The sequence below is a fragment of the Drosophila santomea genome, chromosome 2L (genome assembly GCF_016746245.2).
Source record: "Drosophila santomea strain STO CAGO 1482 chromosome 2L, Prin_Dsan_1.1, whole genome shotgun sequence".
NCBI lineage: Eukaryota > Metazoa > Arthropoda > Insecta > Diptera > Drosophilidae > Drosophila > Drosophila santomea.
Window position 1 is genome coordinate 19,980,991 of NC_053016.2, and position 22,150 is coordinate 20,003,140.

At 40.7% G+C, this 22,150-nt stretch overlaps 3 protein-coding genes across 4 annotated transcripts in view; all 3 read right to left on the reverse strand.

The window, feature by feature from the left end:
* The window catches only part of LOC120458534, a 31,188-nt gene extending 14,867 nt beyond the window's left edge, over positions 1-16,321 (reverse strand). The window contains exons 1-2 of one of the 2 annotated variants that reach the window (XM_039646211.1): positions 15,978-16,321; positions 14,027-14,515 (exon numbers count right to left, since the gene is read on the reverse strand). The gene's annotated coding sequence lies outside the window, so the exon portion shown is untranslated. The remainder of the gene's footprint in view (positions 1-14,026; positions 14,516-15,977) is intronic. The other variant, XM_039646212.2, reaches the window with a different exon arrangement.
* A 527-nt stretch (positions 16,322-16,848) lies between these two features.
* Positions 16,849-18,572, reverse strand: LOC120451349. Its single transcript, XM_039634953.2, has 3 exons — positions 18,333-18,572; positions 17,929-18,186; positions 16,849-17,873 (listed from the first exon to the last, which is right to left on the reverse strand). The coding sequence occupies exons 1-3, from the start codon at positions 18,488-18,490 to the stop codon at positions 17,849-17,851; spliced, it is 441 nt and encodes a 146-aa protein (XP_039490887.1). The 5' UTR covers positions 18,491-18,572; the 3' UTR covers positions 16,849-17,848.
* A 2,306-nt stretch (positions 18,573-20,878) lies between these two features.
* Positions 20,879-21,668, reverse strand: LOC120455965. The gene is given in 3 exon segments (XM_039642513.1): positions 20,879-21,267; positions 21,270-21,456; positions 21,515-21,668. Coding segments are annotated over 3 exon segments (399 nt in total). The 5' UTR covers positions 21,563-21,668; the 3' UTR covers positions 20,879-21,103.
* Between the last annotated feature and the right edge of the window lie 482 nt (positions 21,669-22,150).

The window sequence follows — 22,150 nt, forward strand, 5'->3', positions numbered from 1 at the left end:
TATGTATATGTGTGTACTGCATGATGAAGGGGCGAAAGGCGTGGTCGCTTATGCCCCATTATGCAGCGGAGAGAAGGAGCGGAGCTAAGTGCTTTTTCTTTGCTCATGAGCGACCAAAAAGCCTCGACGGATGAGGAAAGTGGGAGAAAGCATTGTTACCGCATTTGTTGGTGGGGGATGGGTGATAATAGGATAGGCGATGGGCTTGCGGATAGGCTACTTTTCACTTTAAAGTTGGATTTGGTTTTCAAAGCCGATTCAGTAATTTGGATTTAGCTTTAGGTCCTTTAGTCAAAAAATAAGCCCACCACTTTATTTAATGGAATGCGATAGTTCTTTATTAAAATTTATGGCATTTAAATGTTTATTTAAACTAAGATTTATGCCTATTTAACAATCAGTAATATTTGTCTAAGACTACCGCAATTATGATGAGGGTAGTTGGAGTATAACAAAAACAACAAAAATTATAACTAAATTGGCTTTTCAGGTGATTTAAATAATAATTATTGATAGGTGTATAAGAATAAAAATATTTGCCTATATTGATATGAATTTTTAAATGTTATACTCATAAATTAGGAAGAAAAAAACGTATATGTACTTACATATAATTTATTATTTAAAGTCTAAAAGTTTACCAATTTGTCCTTGCATTGCAGAAGTAATGTTATAAACTAATAAATAAAAATAACATTAATTTTTTTCAATGACGACTTTATAACAGTTAAAATCCTGAAAAATTGAGCGAAGCCTTAGCAAGCTTGCAGGGCATTGGGCAATCATTATCCTAGCCCGTTGTTTTCTGGCACAATAGAAGCCACTAAAAAGAGTAAACAATTTGCGCGCATAAAAGCCGAAGAGCAAATAAACTCCTTCCACAAAGTCCTGGCAGCCCAGAACAATGCAAATAAAACAAAAGCGAAACGAAACGGAGCATTTTAGCTTGCCTACTTATGCAAACAGGACCAAAGCTACACACACCGTCCTCACACACGCACAAATGCTGGTAAGCACACACAAGCAGACACACACACATGTAGACGCCACAAGGTCCTTTGTGATGTTGCTGTTGTTTCTGCGGCCATTGCGGACTGGGATGTTTAATTTAAGCTGCGGATAGGCATCCAACAATTTTTAATCATGTTTATGGCCAAGCAAATACACACACCAGATCAGATTTAATTGCACACAAAAAATTATGAATTCAAAGGCAGGGAACGCAGTTTCTGTTAATTATTCCAATATCTAGAAAACGAGGACTAGCCGACATACCAGGCAAAGTAAAAGCTTCAGTAATTAAATTTATATATCTGCAAATTGAAAATTAATTTAAGGCATTAAACCTTCACAAATACAAAATGTGTGTAATTATACCAGCTACTAGTGGAGTAAAAGCGTATTCTAGAAGTAGCGTATGAAGGTCGATTTAGAAGTCCAGCTCAAGTTTGCTTGCTGCTTTTGCCACGCCCACTGTACCGCTCACAAACCGCACAAAACTGCCACTCTCTCACTTTTAAAAATATTTTAAAATTGTTTTCATGTTTTCATTCATTTTGCCAGTTTCTATTGATATGCGAAAACATGTTTAAATTTCTCGTTCGCATTCCCATTAGCTGAGTATCGGGTATCTAGTAGTCCAGGTACTCGACTATTGCGTTTTTTCTTGTTTTTGTGCTGCTAATGGCAAGAGACAATCAAAGCATATTAAAAAATGTATCTAAATGGTTCAGTTCAGGCATTTCCAAATTGATCAGTTTTTAAAATAAAGTATTTATATATTATCTTTACAATTATTTCTATTTAAATTTCATTTAAGATTTCGTTCGTATGTATTTAAACTTTTAACCTTATAAACTAATTTATACATAAAAGTATACGGAAATTCTTAGTCCATCAGGTTCCTTCCATCTACATTCATTGCTAATGAGTCCAAATCAGATAACTAAGCCTAACGCACATCTCCAAATTAAACTTACTTTGCTGAGGTCGCTATTTTTAATTGTCTGAATCAATCCGCGCTCGAAATTTTAATTAAATATTTAAATTAAATGTGCAAGCAAATACCAACACGGGCAAATATGAAAACAGAGGAATATATATACATACCCCTCTCCTAGACTTTCCCTTTAACCCACTTATGCTGTGATGAAAATAATTTTTTTGCGCATAATAAATACTTTTTAGTAGTTTGTTGTTGCTGCCATAGTCCGCCATTCATTTGCATTCATTAAGAATTTTATACGTGTGTGCGGGAGTGAGTTAGCAATTAAACAAAACTCCCCAAAAGAAAGGGAGAAGGGGCAAAGTCAAGGACAAAATTTTGCTTTACACGTGCCACGCACACAGGGTTGTTCAGGATTGGCAGAATTCTATAGCCTTCAGCTTTTGCCAGGACAATCAAACAGTTTTACAAATGACTGCGTATGTGTGTGTGTGTGTGTGTGTGGACGGGCTTTTAAATATGCATGGCATTGCACAAAAGAGAGAAATGCATTTCCATCATGTCGCTGATTACAGAGAAAGCGGATGAAATACTCTCACCGTGGAAGGGGACTAGCAAGACAATGGAAACGACTCTATGGCAATGCATGTGTTTATGTTTTCAATAGTTCAGTTTTCTTAAAATTTAAATAAAGAGTATTTTAATATTAACATTTATTTATTTAAAACCAACCTCTTTAAATTATTTCATATTATTTATTTGTGTTCATATATGTATAGTATTAAAATATAGTAAATATTTAAATAAATAAGTCTGATAAGGGGCCAGAGTACTATTTTTATAGGAATTTAATTTTAATTTATGTGTCAACTGTAATTTTCAGTAAATTCCCCTATCTTTTATGCAAGTTTTCGATGCAGCCTGTCCAATAAAATCCAGAGATGCCTGCACAGAACGGGACAGAAAAAGTTGCCGAGGACAAAGGTCAAGTCCCAGGTTGCAACGTAAGCAAAGCGAGTGCCACCTGCTCACCTGCCGCACCTGTCGGCCTAGTTTCGGTTCCCAGCAGAATCCATCCCATCCCCGTTTGCTCCATATTAGAATCTGACCTTTGGCCATTGTATCTAAAGGCCTGAAAATAGTGCCCCATCATGCGGTGAGGACTTTAATATAGAAAAGGGAGAGGCCGTCCAAACAGCTGGCAAACTGGCCACTGGACTTCCCTTTCCGCTTTTCCGCTCCCTTTTGCACATTTCCCGATTTTACTGGCCATTTTCTCGGGCAACCTTCAGACCGGGCCGCAAACTTTTGATTAATGTTTGTTAGTTTGTCTCGGCGTAAAATGTATTTGTTTTAAAACAAAATGCAGTGCAAAAAGTGTGAGCAGGAGGTGTGAGTGCTCCTAGCCATATCCTTTGGCACCCCGTTTTCAGCCCAACGACTTTTGGTTTTAATTCTTTCTCGTTTTTTTACGGTTTTACTCGTTCATTCCTTTTTACATATATCCCTTTTCTCTTCTGCTTATTTTTACCCTCTTTATTCCCGTTTATTTCGCCTGTTCATTCATCGTTACAGTACGCAAGCCCGAAAAAATATTTTTTTTTATATATTGACAAGCAAAATATTTGGCTTTAGCACGTGTCTTTGCCCACAAACATAGTGAAACACTATCAAAGAATTTTTGGACAGAGAAGTTGTATACAGTACAAATAAACTAAGCAAAACGTAATAGTTATTTAATCTCCTTAACTCAATTTTGGGTTTCCATTCAAACAAAATGCTTAAAATATCAATATTTCGGTTTGACTTTTAACTAACTCGTTTCACTTAGTCAATGGCCACTGTTTTGTTAACTTGTAGTCATATTTTGTGTATATTTTTATAGGTTCGCATAGGCCGTGCCTGTGTACGTGTGCTCGTGCGATGCAGTCAGGCGTGAACTAAAAGATTAGAATTTCAAACATTTTTTTGCACTCAATTCTTTTAGCCGATACCCAATTTGTTGGTGGCGCCAGCTTCTGGCCCCATTTACTTGTCCAATTTGCAGGGCAGCTGCCAAAAAGCCTAGAAGGGCATGACGGAATCGAGCAAGACAAACGAGGTCTTAATACCCCAAAAGCCACAGAAAGTAGGCAGCGGAACATTTTTAAAGACCCGAAAAAAGGCGGCGGTTAATACACTTTTCATGCTTGATTTGTTGCCCACGAAAATATGCTTTAACTGCCTAAAAGCAGTTGTTTTTGCTTGGTAGAACAGAACGTGCTGATTTCCAGTTCAGGATAAAGGATACCCGCAGGAGGGTTTAATGAGTGCCCCCTAGCCGACCCTTAGGTTTTGTGGGAGACAAGGCACGCATCAGGAAATTAGAAGGGATGGCCAGATAAGAATTAGAAGGCCGTGGGGGATAAGCTTTATTGTTCTTCAAAGGCCTTCAGTTTTTCTTACTCTTTTTATGGGGACTTCAGACCAGAAAACACTAGCTATCGGTAAAACTAAGCCAGTGGCTTTTAAAAGCTTTAAATTTTCCAAGACGCAACTATGTGATAGGTTTTAAGCAACTAAATCATCCAGTAAACTCAATGAGATTGAAACAAATGCAGCTGCCAAGTGGATAATGTCAAGTTCAGAGCGGAATGATCGACTATGCAATGTCAGCTGATTGAGAAAGCGAAGGGAAATATAGATGATACATATAGTATACCTAGGTGCAATGCATTGCAATGCTGACTGACTAATCAGAGGAAGGTTGTCAGCATTACAAACCCATTCCATTTCCCTTTTCCGATGGCTGCCATCGCAGCGATTCAAGCATCTCGTCATCGTTGGCGGCGCATGTAAAGCGATATTTCAGCTGTCACTTCATGCTTCAACTATTCCAAATCAAATCAATGCGAAAAGATTTTTCCCCCGCCAACTATGTACCGACTCGTTGGCAATGATTTATGTTAAAGGCACTGCACACACGCAGATTGCGAAGGGGATCGACGAATCGTGGGGGTTACACCTTTTACCAACGCAACGAAATTGATTACATACCAACTATGGAAGAATGCTGGGGGAAATCAATTCGAAAAGTATAACTTAACTAAGGCTGACTATGGTTCTGAATTGGAATTTGTACGGCAGAGTATACTTACCTCTGGTTTTACTTAATTCTCTTGTTTGTGTAAAAAGATAGAAAAAATGTATTTATGAAAAATGCAAATAAATTTGCTACGCAAAATTTATAAACTACTAAACTACTACTAATAAAAATACCAATGAAATAAAATCTTTTTCGAGACTATAAAACCAAGCATTTCTATTGAACAGCAGTAACAAAAAGAAATGCAACACAACACTCCTACCGCTAATTTATTACAACTCCCCAATTTTTAGGAGTGTACTTAAAAGGCGAGCTTTCAGAGCTTCTTTCCTTCTCCAGTTTGCATTGTCGTGTGAGTTTTTCCACCATAACTTCACAAAAGTGAATCTACATTGCAAATGCAAGCTTTATATGTGTGTGTGTGCGCCTGTATTATTGTGTGTATGTGTATTGGTGATGTAAAAAAAAAAAACAAAGCATAAATGTGGCACACAAAAGGGGCAAGAGAGATGGGGCTATGAAACAGAAGCTAACGAAGCGTAAAGTTTGCCAACCGGCTACCGCCCGAATTTTTCCTCGCCCTGGCCATCAGTGTTTGCCTTGTGGCATTTTTTATTAAATATTCCTAATAAATTATGCAACATTTTTGTATTGCAGGCGAGATCGAGAGGAATATTGGCAAGAGTAAGAGAAAGAGCGACGAAAAAATGTGAATTGTGGTCAAATCAAAAAGAGGGCTGCCTTGTGTGTGTGTGGGCGTGTCATAACTATCAATAACTTGGCCCAAAAGGCCAGATTCTGATCCTTGGACCATATAGAATGCGTAGGCAAGGGGAACGAAGCCTTGTGACCGCCCATCGGCCAGCATTATAATATAATAAAAGTAAAGGATATCGCTGTATCCGCTCGTTTCTGTGATAATAAAATAAAATTGAAATATGGTTTGCAATTGAGTGAGCGCAATGAGTGGAAAGTCTGAAATCAGGAAATGCGATTTTGGAAAAGACGAAAAAGAGGATTGACGACCCTGACAGCAATAGTATCTTTGTATCTGAGCAACGTATTCGTGACGGATGTTGTAAAATCTCATTTGATAGATGTCTTTCAATATGATGAGCGTTTATTGATGGAATGAGCTGCCGGATAAAAGGTAAACTGTTCGACTCTAAAACGCAAAGATACTTCTTAGACTCCTTCTAAATATTATTCACCGTAATAGACTATTTTTATTCTGTTTTATAATGAATTTTGAACAGTGCAGACCCCTTTCTACCCAATTTTGATTGCTCAAATATTAAGCTAATCAAAAATCTGGAAAATGAATGAACCGACAAAGTCAACGTCTTTGAAATGTGTTTGTTTTCTGTTGAAGAGGGTATTTCCATTCCCTTCCGCGAATGCAGTCAGCTGTAATCAATTTGCAATCGCATTATTATCAGTGTTTTCTCCATCTCCCATTTTCCTCGCAATTGCCTGAGCATTCCGTCAATGTGAACACTCATGATGTATGAAAATTGTTAAACAACGAACTAAGCTTATGAATTAATAAGCTTACACAAGCAGAAAAGAACACCACATCCATAAAAAGAACCCTCTTGGGGAGGTAAAATCGTTCGCCAAACTTGAGATTTTTTGAGGGCTGGGATAAAAAATCTGCAGCAGCAACAGCAAGAAAACAACAATAACAATAAATACAGCAAATGTCTTATTTATTCTTGATTTTTTGCCAGCAGCAAAAATGAGGAGAAATTAAGTTGCCGCCTGCAGCTTTGTAACACCAGCAAAAGATTGGCACACCCTCGGCCCAAAAAAAGCCCCCAAACAACACATACCCGCATAAAAAAACAACGCAATACCAAGAAAAACATCAGCAACAACACGAAGGAAAAGCAAAGAGTGTTTATCTGATTTAAACGCTGCCAACAGTCGGCAGCATTTCCCCGCCTTTACCGCCCTCTCTTGTTTTCCCTTTGCCCATACTGGGGCAACCTTTTGCGTGTCTTCGACTGCCGTCTGCTTTTCCACCGCTAGCTACCCCACAAAAACTTATGTTTTCTCTGGCCGAGCTTAATTCGCACTTCTCGTGAAAACTTTAATATTAATCAAGCGACACGTATGCCAAACTCAAACCGTCCAGTCTACACTGGAACTATAACAAACTGATAAATAACCTGTTGGTTATAGGACAAATGGGGAATTAAAAACGCAAATACTATTTCAAAATTACAGAAAACTGCTTTCCAAAAGTGTTCATATCGCTCAATCCCCTTTAAAAGTGTATATCTAGAAAAGTTTTGGCCAAAGAAGACACATACTTCCAGAAGATTACCCATGGCCAACACATGAAGCGCTTAGTGTAAATTTCCCACGCCTCAGTTAGTTTTTGTCTAAGCCCGTTCTATTGACTCTCCCCCGAGTAAAAATGTTTTCTGCGGTTCCAGTCGCCAAACGTCAAAAGTTCTTAGTTAAATTCGTTTTCGTTTTTCGCAAACTTTCCTCAAGTGGCTCATTGTGGTTGCTGGCGCTGTGAAATGTTGACCCACCAAACGGAAAACTAGGAAAACTGGGGGAGTCCCGGTCTCCGAAATCGTGGGAAGAAGATGGCAGATAACCGCCGCGACACTTGCTTACTTTTGACAAGGACTCGCAGCACGCACACAAATAACCAAAACTAAAACTAAGACTCTGACTAGGACAACATTCGTGTCCTGCTCCCTGCGGTTGCTCCGGCTGCCGAGCAATCCTGCCAGCAACAACTGAGCACAGGACTAAACCCAAGACATGCAAAAACTTTTCGGATGTGGCTGGGAAAACGCAAATGATTAAGTGCGTAGCGTGCTATAATTCAACAAGACAACGTTGCAGCGATAGAGACGCCAAGGGAAAAACCCCAAGCACGACAGGACGAGAATGACTTCTTCCGCAATGATGCAATTGCAAATGACATGGCCAATGGAGCGAGTTGCCCCAAGTGTTAGGGCGCAAGCAAATGTTTTGTGGCAGCCATGAAAGGGATAAGTTTTGATTGAGGCGAATTGAATTTAATGCGACAAAGAGCCCGGCTTAAATAAGTCCAAATGAGGAGCGCGGAATCACGGCGGGGATTACTGGATAAATCAGGCATCTAGGGTCAACTTTGTGGCTGCGTAAATTAGCAGCCAGAAGTTTGCCTTAAGCGGAAACTTGGATTAATATAATCTTCAGAGTGGGCCATTGAGCTCTGGTATATTAAAAAATATTAAAGCCTTTTTTCACCCGTATTTTACGATAATACAAAATACTGCAATTAAAAAAATTCTGGGGGAAAGATTTCGCAGATATCTTTACATTTGAATGATAAGTTTGCGTAGAAATTTGGGTAATCTTCTTATTTCAAATCTGTAGTATGTGCAGTAGAAGTTCTACACGGCAGCATTGTAACTACGATCCTTGACAACCATCTGGACTATTCCGCTTTCCCTAGCATCTTCTCGAGTTTCCACCGCCTTTCCTGCTATGCTTGCTTTCAGATTTCCCAGCGACAGCAACAAACACGAGTTTTGCTGTTTAGCATTTCAACACAAAAACAGACAGAGTTGTTGGTGCTCCTGTGGCAGAAGAGCAATTAATATGTATCTCTTACTCGGCACGCTTTATCACTTCACGCCACTCCACTCCTTGGCTGGGAAATGGAATTTCATTCCATGGCAAGTTGCTTATATTTTTGTTTCCATTTGTTTGCTTTCCCTAACGTTTGTTCTGGTTGCTTGTTATTTTGTTTCTTTTTGTTTTCGCTGCTTGGTGCTACATCTGCTGCTTTTGGACAAAAACTTTGCACGTAGCCATTTTATTTAGTGCTTGGGCATTTCGCACAGTTACAGTTAGTGTTACATTAGGCCACGCCCAGCGGCCATCTAGCAGACGCACAATTTTGGTAGCATTTCAGCCAAAGTGATTTATGACAGGCTGCAAGGCGTATACTTGATATTCCCTTTGCCATTGCATGCAAAACGCATTTTCGTAAATTTTTAAATGGCCCGAGAAGAGGGAAGGGAAGCAAAGGAGCCAGCAGAAATGAGTGGCAAGAAATGGCACGCGCTCAAGCTAAAAATTTAATTAAAATGCACATTTGTTTGTCCTTGACAGCGTTTTATATTTTTTACTTAATTGGTAGAACCGAGCGCCTGAGCAAACCCCGGAATGAAGCAGCGAAATGAGAGCGATGAGCAAAATGCCAGGATGTAGGACGTAGGATACCCCCATAAAACGCACACACACTTGATGCGGTTAGATAGGGAAAATTACGACGAAACGTTGACACAGAAACTAAAACACGCACGACCAACCTGAATTAGTCGAGCAAGAAGTGGGGTGGTGTGCGAATGTGACTCCAAAACATAGTTAGTAGTTAGTCAGGAGGACATCCTTGCCCCAGTCTTCGCCTATGCGGATACCATTTTGCAGGTGCTTGCAATGAAAACCGGGCTGGCAGAAGTTAACTTGATTATGCGGCCGGGACATGTCGTTGATCAACTTGCGGGAGATTTAATAGAATTGACGAGGTGGGAAAGCTTCAAAATTAGGGGCACTTAACGTAAACAGCAGCTGACATAAATAGCAAATAAAGTGAGTGCTGTTATGACAGAGCTAGTTTTGATTTATGCACATTTAGCAGTCTTTAAATATCTAATGTGATTTAAAAAGCACAAAGCAACCAATATCAATCCAATAATAGCTAAAATTGCTAATTAAACAGACTCGCCGCCATCGGAATCCCAGGAGCATCCATTTGGGGTCCAAATCCCACAGCTTTTCGAAATCATTTCCGTATGGTAAGTGCCATGCATTTTGCAATGCCCGAGACTCTGCATTCCCAGGCGAACTTCTACCGGTGCTATATTTCTGGCGGAAATTTGGAGCAGCAGTCGGTACGTGTCGTAAAAGCTGCCAACTTGCAGCAATTTCTCACATTTTACCCTCCGATCTGGGATCTGGGATCCGGACCCGGGTTTATGGGGTCATAGCACGCAATTATGGGGGGATTGGCATTACCAGGGCTTCCCGGGATCAACCAAACTAATATCCATTTCGGCTTGTCCCTTGTCCAACACAAAACGCATTAAGGCGGAAGTGCATTTCGGGTTTATTTTGCATTTCGCAGAGACATGCACGTATTCATATTTACCTAAATAACTACTCAGAATGGTGGAACTGTGGGCAGACAAAGGAGTGGGCGGGGACATTTTCCTGTTGTCCTTTTTATGATGGGCATACATATGCTCAGCCAAAAGGATTTTACTTACAAACGAGCGAGCAGAGGAAAAAGTGCAGAAGAATCGCATTGTCCCTTTGCCAGGAAGATAGAATGAACGAAGGGCGAATGAGGGGTCATAAGCCAGGACATGAACAAGCGCACAAGGATATGTAGTGGCATAAGGATTTGTTTTGCTGGGCTGCGGATAATGAGGATGATGATGAGCCTGCTCATGCTTCTGCACCGGCTCCTTCGCCCCCCAACTGCCCCTCGTATGTGCAGTCACGGTCTGTCTGCCTTGTTGTTTTGAGCCCAGTCTGCCATCTCAGTCTCCTTCACAGCTGCTACCTCTTTCAGTGTCGCATCTTGTCTGGGACGTGGGACATGGAGAATGCATAAGTGGCTGCCTCACAGAACTTGTTATTTGTATTTACTTTTGATTGTTGCAGCTGCATTTTGCCTTCCCTTTCCACTGCAGACAAGTGTCAACACAAAAATTGCACTTTACTCTAACTTGTATTCTCCATTGCTGCTCCCAAAACAATTAAATGCCTCATCGCATACCACTTTTGCCTTAACCATTTTGGACCTGCTGCATTTTGTATGGCCCTTTAAAATCTGCATCTGGGCATTTCTTTATTTCGGCCATTTGTTTTCCGCTGATGTCACTCACTGCAAAATGAACTGTCAAGTGGAAAAATCGAAGGAACGAAACGAGGCTGTCACTGGCTGAATGATGCTTTAATGGGCTCTTGTTGTTCCGAGTATACGAGTATATGTAAGGAATGGAAAAACAAACAAAAATATTTTTCGAAGAGCTGCCAAAAGAACGCCGATTAAATGTATCCGATTCGGGTCGAGATGGAAATGGATTAAACTACATAAAATGTACGTCAAGGAAATGTATTTTCACAAGAAAGACATATTATTAAGCTGGAAATATAAAGATTTAATATTGATCCTGTTTAACCGCGCATTCCCTGATTTATAATAATAATAAACTTTTTCGGTAAATTCACTTATTGAAAATGGAAGTATTCGTTTAGGAAAGGCAAGCTTCGAATTATACCCAAACGTCTTTATTGACTGCCGCATGTGTTCCATCGATTCCACTCCACTTAGCCAAACCCATTCAACCCAAGTGCATTGGCTGGCACAAAGAGCAGTTCATGACGTCAGGAACAGGTCTGGATATTCTCACCCATTTACCCATTTACCGTACTGTTCCGTTCGATTCACCATGAGAAATAAATGCCCCCTGCTGCCAGTTGGCCAGTCACCCACAAATAGCATTTTGTGTCTATTTTAGAGTAATTTTCCACTTAAACGGTTTTTTCTCTCTAAGGCTGCTGGAAAGCCTTTGGAAAATCCCCTCCCAAAGCAGGCAAGAAGTCATCTGCTTGTGCTGCGTCTGGCTGCCGCCAAAAATGCCAAGTTGGAATGAAAATTATTGGTTCGCCCCTCCTCCGGAAAATGGGTAACCAAAAAAGGACGAGCGCAAATATATGGAAGGATCCAAATTGAGTTTGAGCGGTTTTCCCAACACGCCCCGTAGTTTTTCACTCTTCTGCTATCGATTTCAATTGTGCTAAGGCAACTGTATCTCCCCCGACTGCAAGCCCCTTCCCCACACAACCACAATCTCTTCCCCTTTGGCCAACTTCAAAGTGAGCAGCGTGCAATGAAATTGACACCCGCAGCGTCGACTCCATTGGAATGAAACTATGGACGGGTGAAAAATAAATGTGTAACGAATTGGAAGCATCTCGCATCCCTCCCCAACCATTGCGACCCTCTCTCCGCCGCCATTTGCCTTGGCAATAAAACCATTTTAATGAGATTCAAGCTTTAAATTTCGCGCTTTATTTACGTGAGTGTTGGAGGGGATCAGAACTGGGGAAAAAATGAAAACGGCTGGCCACAAGGGGCATGGCATAAAAGAGGGCAGAAGCCTGTTAACTTTGATGGGCTTAAAAGGATCTTAACGACTTTGTGCTACCCAGCATCCATTAAATATACAAATTTAACTTGTCATTTTCATTTCTGATACTCAAAACTGATACTCATTAAGGTTTCGGATGTTTTTTTTTATAGTTACAATATTTAAAAGGAAAAAAAAGGGCAAACATTAAACAGTTTCAAGTAAATTACAACTTATTTAAATTTTAAAAAACTAAAAAAAATAATCTAACGGTCATTCATATTGAACCTTTTTAAGTTTTTGATGTAAGTTTATTTGAGCAGTTTCTGGCATCTCTACAGGAATTATTTATCTTTTTTTCGATGCACGTCATAGGCGAACATACCCAAAGAAAACGCTCGGACAAAAGGGTTGACTCAATTATGTAACTCAACGAGAATTTTAATTAAAAGCATGCAGATGATTTAATTGATTCCTGTGTATAACGCATACGCCACATGGGCAACTGCTGACCAGCCAACACAGGCTAAGCAGCCCACTTAAAGGGAGCTTGGCAAATATTTCAACAACTTTGTTACGGCGTTTTTTATGAAAATTGGACACCAGCGAAAAAACAGAAAACCGAAAAGAAAAAAGCGGCTGCGAAGATGGAGCCTCTTAGATGGAGGTTTACACAGTTTATAATAAAAACCATTTACTACGCAAATATTTGATCGGCTGGCAGGTCAGCGGAGAAGGGGGCTTGGATGCTCTTGCCCATCTCGAGCCATTTTTCACGCTCAGCGTATGGGAATTTTGAATTTTGGACACGAGATGAAAGATGAGCAAAGTCAAAATCCAAGTTGAGTGCCGGGAAATGTGTTTGCGATGGGTTAAGTATGACTTACAGTATGCATATGCATTTCGTAGCCCTCCGACTTTTAGTTTGGTCTCGTGTTTGCTTTGACTTTGAGCGAGGCAGCTATGAAAAATTAGAAGGGGATTGCCATGCGGCAGCTGAACGGCAACTTTTTCCACTCGTTCGCCTGTCAGCGTTTTTCCTTCGATTTTCCGCCGCCTGCGAGATGATGTATATATGTCGGACAAGTGCTTCGGTTCGAGGGGAATGCGATGGCTGTGGTGGCTGCTGCTGCAGGATGTGGGTTAGTCAGCCAAGCATGTGGCTTGCATTTAATTACGGGGATTTGCCCGGATCCCAACTACCCAACTACAGACTGCCTGATAAGGGGGCTAATTGAGCTGCGAGCGAGTGAATTGCCTTGGCCAATATATAAAGTGCGGTAGAAGTTCTTTCCTTGGCCACAAGTTTTGGGTCACATAATAAGGAGGTTGGCAAGTCAGGGTTGGCTTTTGGATTATGGTTTTGAGGGCAGACGCTTTAATTACTATCTATCAGTTTTCCCTTGGAAGGTTTGTTCCCGCAGTTAAATGTGGGCACCACTTAAGCAGGACTTGAAGGTTGAACAGTGTAGGAAAAGTGTGCTTAAAATTTCAATGATTTTATATATTTCGCCCTCAAAAACTAGCCAGATGCTTACGTAAAAAATCCTTATTAAAAATGAACAATTAAAGTTATCTCATTTTATTGTAGTCTTTGCACAAGGCATTTCGCCTCATTCTTTCTGCTAAAAAAGAACAAAGTCTTGCAAAGAAGAACAAAGTTTTGTACACAGTCAACTCATCTGAAATTGCGATAGGTCAGGTTCTGTCAACCCCTGAAAAATGGAGCAACTACTATTAAATTTTGCTGCTCGATTTGCCAGCCAAAGGTGACCAAGGACAGCAATTTGCCGCCCCCTACAGTGAACTCTAAATAAAATGTAGCAAAGGACCAGGGCTTACCTTGTGCAATAATACAAATTCGTTGTACAAGGTAGTTTGCAACTCGTAAAAGTGTTGCCGATGTTGATGTGGCTGCTGCTGGTAGGTTTTCTTGTTGTTTTTTTAGCATCAAATGCTTTGGCGAACTTTTGGCTTAGTTGTTGTTGGCGATTTGTTGTTTGTAGCTTTTGTATTAGCCATAGAACATAGTTGTTGCCTGCATTGTTGTTTTCGTTGATGACCGACTGACTGAACCTGCTGCAGCTGACGATGTTGATATTGCCGCCGTGTTGTTGCTGCTGTTGCCGTGTATTGTTTGTATTTTGAGATAGACAGGGAGGGGGAGTTTTAAAACGTTTTGTGCTTATTGTTTTAGACACTTGTCATGGAATGAATTTGCAAACTATTTTATTTGGTTGTCTCTTGCCCTTTTAGGCAATTGTAAACAATATCTGTTGTTTGTTTTCGTTTGCGTGCTCGCTTTTTGATGAATTGTTTATGGGCATTTGGCTAACGATGAGGAAGAACAATAAAAATTTAATTTTTAAAATATTTTCCATGTGTGCTTTTTACGGATTTCACATTTCTTTCCCGCTTCTGATGATGATGCGAAATGGCAGCCCATATGCCAAAAGATTTATGACCATACAAAATGGCAAGCGCCTGTCTTGCCCCTGCTCCCCAATGCCCCATGAATTATGCAATGAAATTTATTTCATTTTTCCCATTTGAGGGCGAGAGCACATGAGCATTTTTTAGGAGTGTCGAGGTCGTCGACAGACTTCTGTTATTGTTATAAATGGGGGAGAAATGATTCTTTAATTTATGAAAAAAGTAGCGTATTTTTTCAGATGCACCAAACACGCTGAAGGAATTTTTAAATATGAAGAGGGATACAAAACTTGCCACCGGCACATTGACACCTAGACATTCGCTGAGTTTCTCCTTCCTGACAAGGCCCATTGTCTCCGGCCACTTTTGTCGCCTGTCTTTTCATCCACTTATTAGTCTGCGTTTTGCAAATATTTGCATACGAGGCACGTTTCAGACATTTTTCTTTAGCTCATTCCCTTTATTTTGTTCCTATTATTATTATTACTTCTTGCTGCCACTCAGCTTTCCCCGATTTCCCATTTTCCTATTCTACGCTTGCTTCGGTGTAGTGTAAATGCGAGATTTCTTTGCACCACATTAAGCAAGTAGACAAAATGGGTTGAAATATGCGGGATAAAGTATTTAAATCAGTTATGAAATTCTTAATGTTGGCAAGTTGGCGTATAACATTAATTCCTCCAAGGCAATAAAGAAGTTACAGAGGTTACGTTAATTGTAGGATATTAAAAAGATGAAACAGGAAATAATAATTTCAGTATTTTTATTAAGGCCCTTAACAAAGTGTCTTTAAAGGTATGAAAAAACAAATGAAATGTTGTAATATTAATATTATATAAAAACGAAATATATTTAAGGTTGAAATAAAAAGAAAAGAATGAAAAAGTGTTATAACATGAAATGTATTGATCGAATTAAGCAATTTATCCACACGCATTTTAAAATAATTTTTGTTATTCTAATACGATATGAGAAAATCAAAACTATAAACTTCGTACTGGGTTCACTTATTAAGCATCCAAGCGCAGTACTTGGTGTCGGTATAAGAGTTGGCTTCACAAGGAAACCCGTCGATTAATAGCTTGCACATTTCCAAGAACTAATCCTTAAGACGACCCCCGTAATCCACTAAATCCTCCGAGCCAAACACGTTGCTGCCTATCAGACAAACGATTTCGAAAACGGAATAAAGGAAACGCCGTAAGGACTTTTGGCAGGCCTCCGCGTTGTCCTTTATCCTCAATCCCCCTTTGACGACCCTTGATTGGTGCTGTTTTTCGGGCCCTTCCCCGGGCGCCACATCAATTTGTAATTTGTAAATGAAATTGCCCTTGCTCGGGCTTCCCTTTTTTGCACCCACCAGAAAAATGCAAATTTGTCAAATTGATTTAAAGCCCCGATGTCGGCCAATTTAAATGCCAAAAATTAATTACACATGCACGCGCACACATGAGCTTTGACTGAGTTTCATATATCTATTTTTAATTTTTTTAATTTCTGTTTGAGCCGTCTTTGCTTGACACTTTTGGATGTTTCGAAACTTTTGATCTGCGGTAGGACTGCCGCTTGCCTGGTAAATAACACAGCCCGATTGCCGATACTCGCACTCGCAGTCGTCCTCGTCGTCACTGGCACCTCACACATTCAGTTGGCAGCTCTGGACCAAGTCAAGTATCCGCACCGGTGGCCCGCCGCTAAACGAACTCCGCCGCGCTCCCGAGTAAACTGACTTAGGGCAACGAGGTACGCCAGCAGGTGACCCGAACTGGGCCTCGGCCATTGCCCGAAGCTGGCTCTTATCAGAGCCGAAGGATAAGCCGAGAGAGGGCAACGCAGTCGCACATGCGAGAGCCGGCTTTCGTTGGTGATTGGTGTGTGGTGGCTTTCTGCACAACTCGTTGGTGAAAGGACCCATGTGCCGCGGTGAATGTCGGCTCTTATCAGAGGTGCTCGGAGGGGGACAGGTCTTATCGGCCTCCAGACTGCAGCCCCGCTCCATATCCTTGCCAGCTGACTTGTCCTTTCGGCTGACGAATGTGGGCAGGCGTCTGGCAGGAATGTGCCAAAATGTCAGGCAAGCGAGCAAAGCCGATGATAAGACCAATTCACTTACCATCGTAGAAAACTTGATTTTTTTATAATACGACCGGATGAATTTCAGAAAGTCACGGTACTGTCAAACTAGTTATCCCCTTTACAGTGCTCATATTAAAGTTAATGTAAAAATAGAATTACAACACATAAGAATAATGATTTATTAATTATAAATAAACATTTCTTTCGCAAACTATATTATTTAGTTTTGGTGAAACATAAAATTTGCATGCCCTCGTTTCATTTTTCCAATACACATCAAAACAAACTTCTACCCTTAGTGTTCCATTTCACGATGATCCTGATAAACAGCTTCAGCGCAAGGACAACGTGTTTCCGCCACGCTTTGTAGAGTCACAATGCCCAGGCAACAGTCTCCTCAGCTCCTTCCTCCTCCCTCCTCCCTCCTCCCTCCTCGCGGACACCTCGGAACATTCATTCCGACTTTCATGCTCTTGTCTGCCGGAGATTGTTATGTTTTGGTCACTCCATTGGGGCGATGTTCATGGTGCTGGAGGCCGGAAGAAAATCTATCGCCATTGCGCGCTTTCCTCGGGGTAAAATCAATGCAACGGCATGTCAGCCTGGTTTATTGGCTTTCATTCGGACACTAAGGAGGCCAAACTAATTACCGTGAATAATAAATCAGATCCCTGTCATAGACTGCCATTAGTTTGACACCACCCTCCTCCTGCCCGACATCGCACTGGCCAACGGGAGAGCTCTTCTAGCATTTATGCAAATTGGCAGCAATGGCAGTGCCCGCGGCGAATATCGCAGAAATGGCCAAGTATCGGACTTGGCTCGCTGCCTTCTGCATTATTAATTGCAATTTGCTTGCTATTTTTCCAAGAAAAGTGTACCAGCTATAACCTAATAATAGTCAAGCACATGCCGCTTCCCTGACCACGCTGACAATCGAGTTTATTTATGCAAAATTAATTGATTTCTATCGAAAACGAAGGGGTAATAGAAAATGCAATTGACACATTTTTCTCGGAAAATAATGAGGGGTAATTTATAATCATGGCTCAATTGAAAGCTCTTAAAATAGGAGCCACGTTGCGTGACTTTGCCGATGATGGGCTCAAATTGTTACAAATTAAGTTTTTTTAAATCGAAAATGTATTGCCCATGTCAATACAGAAGAAATGATTGGTTCCTGTGTAGCACAATAAATTTTAATTATTGTAATATATTAGGATTAGATACCTCACCTCAGTTGCCTGAAAAAGTTTACTTTCTTGCGTGATTCGGAAAGATTGTGCATATGATCATCAAGAAACTTAAAATCCAGGCCTGTGGTAAACTCAAAATCGTTTTTCGGCTTACGATTGAATAGGGGATCTGGCGTTTCGGTCTTTTGAACAAAGGGCTTACAACGATTTGGATACGGTTGGGAGTATTGTCTTGTGTAGCTCGACAACATGGGGGGTTCCATATTGTCCTCTATTATTGAAATTCCGTATCGGGGACTGCGGAAAAGTTTAGTAAACGTTTACCTATATGAATTGCATATATTATGGGTATCGAAAGAAAGGACCTTAAGCTGCACTTCTTACTACTCGCATTTTACTCCCATATCCCCTTATTTTCCTACATAGCATAATTTTCCACTCACTCATCCATATTGAACGACTGAAAGTTGACCAGCTTTTTCTGCTGCGTAGAAATCGTTCTTAAACCCTTGGCGCCCTCCTCGAGCATCGCCTGTGTGGTGCTCTTCATTTCATCCTTGCCCATTGGTTCCCACAGTTTGGTTTTCTTTTTGCACGCCATTTTGACTGTGATTGTGTGTGTGCCGGAACAGTGAGTAAAAATGTGAACAAAGTTTACTGGGCGATCTGAAATGTTTCTCAGAGTGAATTCCTTTCAACCTTTGAGCCCAGCTCACCATAATCCCCAGTGCACAAAAACAGAAATCACATCATTAAGCTGCCAGCGTGGTGCTGGCAGTCGTTGCACATTATTATAAGCGCCACAATTGAATTCACAAGCGGATTTGTTGCGGGGGAAGGCAAATGATTTCAGAATCAATAGCCGATGAAAATGAAATTCGAATAGTGGGTCATCGGTGGAAATGTACAGGATTCGAAATGAAAGGGGGGGCCTTGTGGGCGGTGTGTTCCGGTGTGTTTAGTGGCCAACCGACTACAATGGCCAATAACAATGGCTGATTGGCTCTTTGGCGTCTCCCATAATGAGCTGCCACCTCTATTTGCACTTGCAACGGCATTAATACGAGCTAATTAAACAAATATTGTGTTCATCCGACTACGAGTGTCCATGCATGAATGTGTGCAAGTTGCTGTTACGATTAGGTGGTGTGTGGATATGGCGGCGCGAGTAGCATTACAGAAAAGTTTGGGAGTTTGCTATTAATTGGGAAAATATAAAATTCTTTAAAAAACTTAAAAATGATATATATTTTAATTTATAAGATGTTAAATTAAGTACTTTTACTTTAATGTGTATTATGATATCTAGTATATTTGAAAAGTCCTTCTACAAAAAAATGTTCTCTGTGAGCAATATCACATTTTAAAGGAGTTTGAATCTTAAATAAAGTAATCTTTTCATAGTGATTCCTAGCAAAATGAATCGCCTTTATATACTCACCGCTCACTCCAGTCACGAGTGCAGCATAAAGTCTTGGCCGGGAGTGTATCTATTGCCGTGATTACGCATATCAGACGCCTTGTATCAACAGTCGACATCGGGTCGTCGATGACACCAAGCCGAGTGTTCAACAACATAATGCCATGGCCGTCGAGGAGAATTGGCGGAAACGGAAGTGATGCAGAAAATGAACGCACGGCGATCGGGGTTGGCGGAGGGGTTCGTGTGGCTCATAAATTATGGGGTTGCATTTTGCAGACGGTGCATTTTGCGGCGCATAATTTGCATTTTTAAGCATTTTCACAGTGCATTGGGCGTAATTAAAAACATCGACACTAAGGCTTCTGACCGCAAGTCCTGCACCAACGCCGAGCTTGAAACCTATTGCAAAAAACTCCGCTTAACCATGTCAGGGCTGATCAAAGGCTCAGAGAACAACAAGTTATATCGAACGTATAAGAAAGTTATATAATACTTTTGCAATTAAAGTAAACTGCATCCTTCGATAGAATAGAAACAAAATTTAGCTCATGACCAAATAAACGCAGCATATGAAACTGCATTTTTGTTTATAGAAATTTCTCAGTAAAAGTATGTTACCTGGTTCAGCTGACATTTGCTAATTTTAGAACCTGATAGCGCAGTGCAAAGATGTTGCCGACAGTCAAGTTTCTCACCTTCATGTTTCTCTCGTCCCCAGTTGGCTTTTACAAGGTTTTCTGGGGGCGTGGCAGCATCAACTTCGGGGGCAGGCAGCCATGGTGCACTTAACAAATTAATGTCAAGCCACAATAAAAGTCAACAGCTGGCTGCAACAGGGGCGCCGAAAGGCAAAGCTGCGTTTTGCCCTCTTAGATGAAGGGGTGGCAGTGAAAGTGGCGGGTAAAAGGAGGTAGTACGTGCAATGAACGGAATCCGACACACATAAGTTAAACAAATATACTGCGCTTCCGCTCACACATAAAAATGCAGATGCAGATGCCCAGATGCACAGTTGGTCGTCGTAAAGTCTCCAGTATGGGGAAAGTGCACCTGCTGCCAAAGACTCCGAACTCGCAGCAGAGATGCTGAATCAAATTCACATATTAAATAATCGAATTCCTCGCATGCACATAATTTTAAATTCACGTTCGCACTTTCCTTCAGATCCGCATCCACTGCACATTCATTTTACATTCACATCCTCGCTTTTAGAACGGTTTGCCTTTCTCTCTAAAAATTTCGCCCAGCTCTTTGTATCTTGCAACTTTAAGCAATTTTTCTCGCCAACTCGCTTTGCCCGAGATTTTGCGCTTGACATATAATTTTTATGAGACTACTCAAGGGCGCGGAATAATGGGGGCTTACGGATAAAAACAAAAAGTGGAAAATATAAATCAAAGTCAAAAAATATCAAAAGTATTCGAAGAGATCAATGTTCTTCTTAAATTAACAATGTTCTTCTTCATTTCTTAACTGTATTTAAATATTAGGATTTTACCCTATGGTACAATTATTAAAAGCATAACCAAACCAACAACCCCCATTTAAAAAGAAACTCTACACCTCTGTTAAAGCATTTTCTGTATCCTTTATTTGCGGATGGCAGAAACTTCTGGCACGCACGTCCGCCCCAACTTTTGATGGCTGAGGTGTGAAATTTTGCGAGCTGTACGAGCCAAATAGGCATAAAATTATTTAAAACTCGGCGCGAGACTGCAGAAAAAGTAGCGTCTTAAATGCGAGGTAGTTTCGCACTTCTCTTACTCCATTAGTGCTGTTTAATTTCTCTCTTTAATTTTGAGGGAGTACATCATTCGTAAGGCGTTCCATTTGATGCCAGGCCTGGACGTATTCCTGGTAGAAATCAGAAAGCAGGTGAGGAACACGCTGCAGGGCCGCTTCCAAAGGAACCAACTCGGGTTCATTGAGATTCATAAACTTAATGTAGAGAAACTGTGGGTGTTTTGTACCATGTCTAATATCGATTCTACTTCATAGCCACGCTGAAAAGCATCGATTGTGGAAACCGGAGGAAGATTGGCTAGATCTGAAGAGAACTTCTTCACCGGTTTCTTAACGGTTTGAACTAGAGTGCTGGGAGGTGGTATTGTTGGCAAGGCGCAGGTTCGTTTAGCCGCATGTTTCTATTGAGTGTATGATTAGTTTTGGTATCTGAATTATTTTACTCGAATATTCACTCACATTGTCCTGGAGCAATGAAACTCTGCGTTTTCGTACGGCTGATTCCATTTCAACTTATAAAATATATATTTTTTTCTTGTTGAATATTTTCTGTGTATCAGGGCTATGTATACACTGGAGTTTAACTCTTTTTACTTCTTCCGAGTGGCACTTCATAGCCGGCTCCTCTCTGGAAATTCATATGACTTTCGCTCCTGTTGCCTGTTTTACAAATAAACTTCCTGTGGCCAAAACAACTTCACGGCACTTTGAGCCGGCCCATGGCAAGCGGGTAGATGGAGGTAGAAGGCAGGGGGAAATGCAGTTAAATGAGCGGAAATACGAAATTAACTCGCCACGAAAGCACAGAGCAAACAAAGAAATTGTTGTGCAACTAAAAAAATATTCCCACACATTCGCAGAGCAAAGAAAAATGAAGAGGAAATAGAGAATGAGAAAATCAAGTGCGGTGGCAAAAAAAGGGGCAAAAACGCAATTGAAAGCTAGCAAAGCGGCAGAACAGAAAAAATGTATAATATCAGAATAAACGTTGCCACTTGGCCAAATTTAATGCAAATATTTGGCCAGCCGCAAACGGAAATGTTGTCTCTCCCGCTCCGACGAAAAGCTTTCCATGCCTTTCTCTAATGCGATGCG